Source organism: Nicotiana tabacum, chromosome 9, assembly GCF_000715075.1.
Source record: "Nicotiana tabacum cultivar K326 chromosome 9, ASM71507v2, whole genome shotgun sequence".
NCBI lineage: Eukaryota > Viridiplantae > Streptophyta > Magnoliopsida > Solanales > Solanaceae > Nicotiana > Nicotiana tabacum.
In genome coordinates, this window is record NC_134088.1 from 108,387,346 (window position 1) to 108,396,526 (window position 9,181).

A 9,181-nucleotide genomic window follows, 5' to 3' on the forward strand; every position below is an offset into this window, starting at 1 on the left:
CTTTGAAGTCATATGAAAATATATAGTTCTTGCTCCAAAGATGTGATTTAATGGTCAATAAAATGAGTTGAGAAATATGAATAATGATGTTCAAATCCTCAAAAATAGATAATCGATAGGAGGATGTGGAGATCGAGAATTAGAATAGAAGTTTAGTAGACAATCGATCGTATTTCCTTTCTAAACTAGTAATATTAATATTATTCTTGTATTTTTTTATTCTTAGATTTTTATTACAACTTATTTTTTCTCTTGCTTTAGTTACCTTATTATCTTGTTGTTGTTAATGCGTCCTTTTTTCATGGCTTATACACTTTTGTATTTCTTCATTTAAAAAAAACGAAAAGAAAATATTATGACTATACTTTTTTTTTTGGCCGAAAGCCTATCAGATCAACCTTACTACCTTCACAAGGTAGAAGTAAAGTTTGCGTACATTATCATCCCTATATTACATTATTATTTTTGTTGCACTCATAGAATAATCAAAGTGTGTACAGGCTCACATGAACACAACAATTCTAAAAAAATACAAATTCTTTGACACACTACCATTCATTTTTCGGATAAGGGTCTGATTTGCCCCTCTACTATCATAAATAGGCCTTATTTATCCTCCGTTTAAATTTTCTTATCAAAAATATCCCTACAATTATACATTAGGTTCATATTTACCCCTTACACGTTAAAACAGATTATATTTGCCCTTCGTTATACTTTAGGATCATATTTACCCCTCTACTCTTAAAAAATAGTTACATTTGCCCTTCGTTATACTTTTTTGACATATTTATCCTTATAATTATACTTTAAGATCATATTTGCCCCTCATACATTAGATCGCCATGTCCCACCTTTGTTTTAGTACATGGCGCCTATGTGAATTTTTTTTCTTCCAATTTAAATATGGTCACCTATTTAAGATAATTTAACCCGCCCACCTAATTTAAATAAGACTTCATTAACTCCATTGTTATGCAACTTCTCGTAATTTACTTTGGTTACTGCAATAATTGTGAGTTGTATTAGATTAGTGATTTTGAGTTCAAAGATATTGTTTGTCAATATGTTGTCGTTGCTATAACTATTGTATTTCGCACAATCTTCATAAATGTCATATCAGAAAATTACTTTTCGTGGATCAATCATGGTCAATTGACCCAATTTAGACTTTACAGAGTTGTATCTCTACAAACACTTTAAAACATCATTGATTCATGTATCCTAACTCTTAAGTATTAAAGGGAAACAAATTAACATACACAAAGGTGAAATAATTAAATAAATCAATTAGAGATAACACCATAGTTTCCTTCACTCACTTTCCAAATTTTTCTCGCTCTCCGAAAAATATGGAGCTGATCCGGAGAAGAGAGATGGACGAGTGGGTGGGTGGGTGGGTGGTAGGGGGATTGGGAGTTATGATTTCCATTTATTTTAGTTTGTGTGTCTTATTTAAATTAGGTGGGCGAGTTAAATTATCTTTAATAGGTGACCATATTTAAATTGGAAGAAAAAGAAATCCACACAGGCGCCATGTAGGAAAATAAAGGTGGGACATGTCGATCTAACATATGAGGGACAAATATGATCCTAAGGTATAATTGTAAGGATAAATATGTCAAAAAAGTATAACGAAGGGCAAATGTAACCCTTTTTGAAGAGTAAATGGGTAAATATGATCCTAAGTATAACAAATGGCAAATGTATCCCGTTTTAACGTGTAATGAGTAAATATGAACGTAATGTATAATGGTAAGTATATTTTTGATAAAAAATTTAAACGGAGAATAAATAAGACATATTTATGATAGTAGATGTGCAAATTAGAACTCATTTTCTATAATGTTAGAGTGGCATATGGGCCAATAGGCCAAATTTAATACTCATTTTCGTCATGTACAAAAACCTAACAAAGTGAAATTAGGCCAACCCAAACCCAAAAACAGACAAATCCAAAGCAAATTCTAACTTTAACCTAAAGCAAAGCAAGTGGCAACTTCCCAAGGTGAAAGCATCACCGTCCAAATTTATTCTCGGATATCCATTAACCGTCAACGTGCACCCTTTCTTTAACCATACACCTCGTATAAATATATCACTCCAACTTTTCCTCAAGACCCTCTCCAAAAACCCTCATTCTCGGGTTCCTCTTTCTCCTCAGCAGCTGCAGTCCGAGGAAAAATAGAATAACCAAACAAAGCTACATCTGATACTTTTTCCCACTCCCTACGCTACCCTTAATCTCCCCAAACCTGAGATCTTCAATTTCACAAGGTATTGTTTGTTTCCTGATTTAATTTCAGTTCAAATCTATTTTTATTTTATTGTCAATTTTTTTTTCTTATGCGAAATTGTTTGCTTTTTTGATAGATGGTGTCGGATGCGGCAAAGAAGAGAGATGCACAGAAGAAGGCGGCGGCAGCTGCTAGGAGAGGAGGAAAGGGTGCAGCCGCGTCATCCAAGGCGGCGGCGACCGCATCCAAAGCGGCACCAGAGACCAACGGGGTCGATAATTTGACGAACGGAGTGGGGGATCTTCACATATCTGATCGAAATTGCACTGGTGTTTTGTGTTCGCATCCCCTTTCCAGGGATATTCGGGTTAGTTTCGTGTTTTAGATCTGATTTTTGTACTTTCTGATTTCTCAAGTATCTGTTGGTTTTCGATTCGTTATTGTTCTTGATGTTGTGCATAATAGAATATTGTAATTACATGTTCGTCTTTGTAACGTAAAAAAATTGTTAGATTGTGTAGTTGTGTCGAAGGCAGAACCAGGATTTTAACTTTATGAGTTCTGCATTTTAGAATGGCTTGGAGCTCTAATACTGCGTTCCTAATTTATTATTTGTACATATTTAATGACTTTCTTAACACAAATACACTGCTAGCTACTGGGTTAAGTCGAATCCGTATCTGGGCTTGTAGCTCTACCCCTGGTTGAAAGACCTACAATCTCTCGGAATTCATGCATACTTAGCGAAAGATAGGGCTAAACAGTAGAAAAAGATCTATATAGGCAATGCCTATTAGTTGAGAACTTGCTTTAGACGTTTCGTCTAATATTTTTTATTTGTATTTGCAAAATATTGACTTAAGATGAGTTTAAATGGTTTAATGTGGTCAGTGAGGATTCATATGTCCCCAACTTGTTTGAAATTGAGTTGTTGTTAGGTGTTGTAGTTCTTAGCTTGGTGGTTAGTGATAGAATATCTGCTAGGGCTTTTGGGTTCTTCTGGTTCACTATCTGGTTGCATATTGAAGTGTTGCGCAAAGTTTTAGATGAAGGAGTTGGTGTGAAATTCATCTCTCCTATTTTTAGAAAAAAAGTGAATTGGATTATTTTGGTTTTCAGGCTATTTTTAATTTAATCTCCTTGATAGGTTTATTGGGTTTGCATTAGAGCTATATATGTTTAAATAAAAGGAACCTTAGCTTTATTCCTCCCTCCCCTTGGTATGACTGGTAATATTAAAGTGATCAACATGTCTGTATCTCAAGACAGAGACCTCCAAATTTCTGGAAGCGTGTGATAATAAGTGTGGATCAAAACCAAAGTAGTTGGCGTAGGCTTTATGATTCCATGGTGTCCATTCTGCTCTATCTGGACCCATTTCATTCTATTTCTGAACTTATAGAACTATGTGTTTTTACATTGAATTGTGTCAGCTCGCATATGCATAGGGTAAATAATGTGCTATTATATTTTTTTTCTTTTCAGAGTCCCAGATTCCATCATTATTTGAGTTGACAAAATTTTGTGATATTTATTAGGCCTCGGCTTGTTTTCCTCATTTTTTGTGCATCCTATGGTGACTTTCCATGGTGTTTTTGCACTAAGTAATATTCCAACATTGTTTTATTCACCTTGGTGTAGAAGAACTAGTCTTAAACAGAAGTTGCATATTGCTGTCAAGAGGCATGCACATTTATAGTATATACTTGTTATTAAGAGTAATTAGTCTATCACTGAGAAGAAGCTGAAGATTATAATGCAGAGCCTTTGGATTCTTCCTTTTATTTGGGGATATCATTGTTTTGGTACTCTTTGTGTCACAGATACAATCTTTATCAGTCACCTTCCACGGACATGATCTCATTGTTGATTCTGAACTGGAGCTCAACTATGGAAGGTAAAACTTGTTAATTTCTTGTATTATTGTGTATCTTAATTGATGTTAAAGTTCTGACCTCTTATTTTTGCAGACGTTATGGGTTGTTGGGACTGAATGGCTGCGGGAAATCTACTCTTCTTACCGCTATAGGGCTTCGGGAACTTCCCATCCCAGAGCACATGGATATTTTTCATCTTTCACGGGAGATTGATGCCTCTGACATGTCTGCTCTTGAGGCCGTCATTAATTGTGACGAAGAGAGGTTGAAATTGGAGAAAGAAGCTGAAGCTTTGGCTGGACAGGTATAATGCTGTTAACATTAAATTAATGCTCCAAGGTCTTGGTTTTCTTTGGATAATATGGTTAGTTTTGTTTGTATTTTAGGATGATGGTGGTGGAGAGCAACTTGAACGGATCTATGAGCGTTTAGAAGCTATGGATGCAGCAACTGCTGAGAAACGCGCTGCTGAGATCTTGTTTGGTCTTGGATTTGATAAGAAAATGCAAGCAAAGAAAACATGTGATTTCTCCGGTGGCTGGAGAATGAGGATTTCTCTTGCGCGAGCCCTATTTATGAATCCAACAATTTTGTTGCTTGATGAACCGACAAACCATCTTGGTAATCTTCTCTTTACATTTTCTAGTAGAGTAGATCTTTCCTTAACTGTTAGGGTTTTGCCCTTGCTAGATTTATGAATAATGTGTAGTCCTATATGACGGCTCTTTTAGAGTTGACATGTGTTATTCTTCTTCCTGAACACAGACCTAGAGGCCTGTGTGTGGTTAGAAGAATCCTTGAAGAATTTCGAGCGCATTCTGGTTGTCATTTCACACTCCCAGGATTTTCTCAATGGTGTATGTACCAATATCATCCACATGCAAAACAAGAAATTGAAGCTCTATACAGGAAACTACGACCAATATGTTCAAACCCGTTCAGAGCTAGAAGAGAACCAGATGAAACAGTATAAGTGGGAGCAGGAGCAGATTGCTTCAATGAAGGAGTACATTGCTCGCTTTGGACACGGTTCAGCTAAGCTAGCCCGTCAAGCACAGAGTAAAGAAAAAACATTGGCTAAGATGGAGCGTGGCGGGCTTACAGAGAAGGTGGGGAGGGACAGTGTCTTGGTTTTCCGGTTTACTGATGTTGGCAAACTTCCTCCTCCTGTTTTACAGTTTTCGGAAGTCGCATTTGGCTACACACCTGAGAACCTCATCTACAAGAACCTTGATTTTGGTGTAGATCTTGATTCCAGGATAGCACTTGTGGGGCCTAATGGAGCTGGAAAGAGCACACTGCTTAAGCTGATGATAGGGGATTTATTCCCCACTGATGGCATGGTTAAGCGGCATAATCACCTTAAAATTGCACAGTACCACCAGCACTTGGCTGAGAAGCTAGACATGGACATGTCTGCTCTTCAGTACATGATGAGAGAGTACCCTGGGAATGAGGAGGAGAAGATGAGGGCAGCAATTGGGAGGTTTGGCCTAACAGGTAAAGCTCAAGTAATGGCTATGAAGAACTTGTCCGATGGCCAACGTAGTAGGGTGATTTTTGCATGGTTGGCTTATAGGCAACCTCACATGCTGCTGTTGGATGAGCCAACCAACCATCTTGATATTGAGACAATTGACTCACTTGCAGAGGCATTGAATGAATGGGATGGTGGGATGGTTCTAGTTAGTCATGATTTTAGGCTCATAAACCAGGTTGCCCATGAGATATGGGTATGTGAAAATCAGGCTGTTACACGGTGGGAGGGTGATATCATGGACTTCAAGAAACACTTGAAAAAGAGGGCTGGATTGGGTGAGTGAAGCAGATATTCTGTGTGTGTTATATTAGAATGTGATGGTATCACTGTTTCCTGTTGGTCGTTGTTCAGTGCCAAGGGTAACAGTGAAATATCATCAGGACCGTCAAGGAAGCTGACGGAGAGAAAGTAAAAGTTTCTTGATCACCAGTAAGACGTAGTAATCTTTAGCTAAGACCACGCCGAGAGCTGGTGCTAGAGAGAGGAAGTGATCGAACCTTGATCACCATATGAATCTCTGGATATTTTTTTGGCTTAGTTCACTATTTGTATTGTCTACTTTACTGTCTTTACATACTCTTAGGTTTTGGAGAGGATTCATGGCAGCTTATTTCTTATGTTAACATCATGTTTGTTATCTATTGCTATATTATTGTACTTCAAAATTTTGGGATTTTGAAAGCTATTATGGATTTAATATTTCATTTCTAGGGCAGTATATTTGTTTGTTTTCTATATTGTGGGAATGATGCTTGCCTACTGTGCGCTCAATTTGGCCACAAAAAAACGTGAGCACAGAATGATACGGTTACTATAAATTTACATGTTTCCATATTGATTATCAATAATAAAAGGAATTTGGAGAAAAGAATATGATTTGCTCTTTCCTCAAATAGAGGTGAAAAAAGAAATTGATTTTTTACAACGTAACAACGTTTATCAATATGTAAAAGTACTATTTTATTCCGACAAATAAATAGGTCTGTACTAGATAAGTTTGTAATATTTATTACTTTAAATAATATTTAAGAATTTATATTGAATAAAATTATAATTTAATTATTTTCTTAATACTTAGCACTTTAAAATCAACAAAAATTATACTTTAAGAAAATTTAAATTACCTTATACCTTTTCTTATCTATTTATATCTATCCATACTATAACGAAAGCACAAACTCTTTTACCGAAATATTTTATTAATTACTTTTTAAATATTTGAGATTTTTAAAATCAATTAATAAATTATTCCTTGTTTAAACTGCTTAAGAAATCCTAATATTTACTACTTTCAAAAGGTAAATAAAATAAGATTTCCTAATATGTATGAGATAACCTTCAAAATGTCAGTATGTTTCACAAATAATTCTGGAGATAATAAACTTTTATTGGTGTTCAATTTGACTTGTGATTGTAGAATACAAATTGTCATTTATTAATTACTTTCTTAATATTTAATATTTTTAAAATCAACTAATAAATTTTTTCTTGTTTTAACTGCGTAAAAAGTCTTAATATTTAGTACTTTCAAAAGGTAAATGAAATAAGATTTCCTAATATGTATGAGATAACCTTTAAAAGGTCAGTGTGTTTCACAAATAATTTTAGAGTAATAAACTTTTATTAGTGTTCAATTTGACTTGTGATTGTAGAATACAAATAATTAAAAATAAGAAATATAAAAAAGTATTTCTACGAATCCCTTTTATGTATTATTTCTTCGGTATGCAGTAGCCAAAGAAAATAAAGTTTTGATCTTTGGTTTTTCTTTTTATTTGGTTTTCTATGTTATAATACCTTGAGTTTTAAAAATATTGTTTAGTGTTGAAATAAGTAACTAATTAAGATTTGAAGGATTACCACGTAAATATTCCAGGTCTTGGCCTAACATTCACTATCAACTGAGGAGTAAGTAGTAACCGACATAACTATAGTGTAGGGATCTTTTTCAATATGTAAGACTTTTATAATCAATTTAAATTATATCTAATATAAATAATTTTTTATTTGAGCAATATAACATAACTATAATTCCTTCTATGTTACTTTTGAATGTGAATTATTATACCTCTTATATTATGTTTGAACACAATTTCCTACTCAAACAATATTTTGTCCCTTCGTCGACTTGTTGCATGATATTTGAAATTACATTCAACAATTAGGAGAAATAACTAAGAAAATATTTTACCGTTTGAAAATAATTAAACTTTTATTATATATAATTATAATTACAGTTAAATATTAAAAATTAATATGAGATAATATTAAGAATTTGAATCGACAAGAATTAAATTAGTTAGAACAGATAATTAAGTCTTTGATTTAGATAATTAGCAAAAAAATCAATTTAGTTTTTTTTTTCTTTCAAATTCATCATATAAGTAAAATTAATTTTTCAAGTTGATAGATTCTTAGGATTCATAAATTTATTTTCATAAGCATAATGTTGCTGGCAAAGGATATCCGAAAAATAGAGTAAAATAAGTTATAATGTAATATTGCAAGTTAAATTGGTTGAAACACAACCTTGAAAGAGTTAGTATATAATGCAACAGTAGAAGACGATATGTATTTTAAATAATTTGTGATAATATTTTTTCTCTCTCTCTCTCTCTCTCTCTCTCTCTCTCTCTCTCTCTCTCTCTCTCTCTCTCTCTCTCTCTCTCTCTCTCTCTCTCTCTATATATATATATATATATATATATATATATATATATATATATATATATATAAATAATTTCAAGAGAGAGATTAATATTAATTAATTTTAGACTTTATATTGTCACTGACCGCTTTTTTAAAAAAAATTATAGGACCAATCTATTCATTCTCAAATCTTAAAATAAAATAGCTACAATTATTAACATCAACACAACATTCTCATAAAGAAAATAGCTATAATTATTAATATAATTAACTTAATTAAATTTTTCATTGTTGCAAGTTTAAAAGACATTTAATTATTTTAAATCCAATAAACTAGTCAATATAAAAATATTATTGTTGTCATTTAAATGAATATTGCATCAATTTTAATGCCCATTTTTATTTTACATAATTTATTCTTTTTTATGTAACTTTTAGTTTATTAACACGTTCAACGCACGTACTCTAAAGCTAGTTAGATGAATAGCACACACACACACACACACACACACACACACACACACACACACACACACACACACACACACACACACACACACACACACATATATATATATATATATATATATATATATATATATATATATATATATATAAAAAACCATTCACGCACAAACACTATTATAATACCATGAATATACGTATTCCATGTATATATTTAATTATCTACTATTATTACATTAAAACACAATATATACATACAATGACTGAAGGATTCAGTATACTCCGTATATTAATATACTAAAAAGACCATTGTAATTTATAAACTATTTAATACCATTATTATACTTACTGTGTAAAAAGTTATGTTGACATACAATTAAAAATAGATTTTTATACCAATAATATATATAATT

General features: G+C 32.8%; 1 protein-coding gene across 1 annotated transcript; it reads left to right on the top strand.

Annotated features, from left to right (window-relative positions):
• The first annotated feature begins 2,059 nt into the window (after nt 1-2,059).
• On the top strand, nt 2,060-6,319 carry LOC107796266 (ABC transporter F family member 1). Its single transcript, XM_016619018.2, has 6 exons — nt 2,060-2,277; nt 2,374-2,604; nt 4,061-4,134; nt 4,208-4,418; nt 4,501-4,735; nt 4,880-6,319. Exons 2-6 carry the CDS (start codon nt 2,374-2,376, stop codon nt 5,935-5,937), a joined length of 1,809 nt encoding a protein of 602 aa, XP_016474504.1. The 5' UTR covers nt 2,060-2,277; the 3' UTR covers nt 5,938-6,319.
• The last annotated feature ends 2,862 nt before the right edge of the window (nt 6,320-9,181 follow it).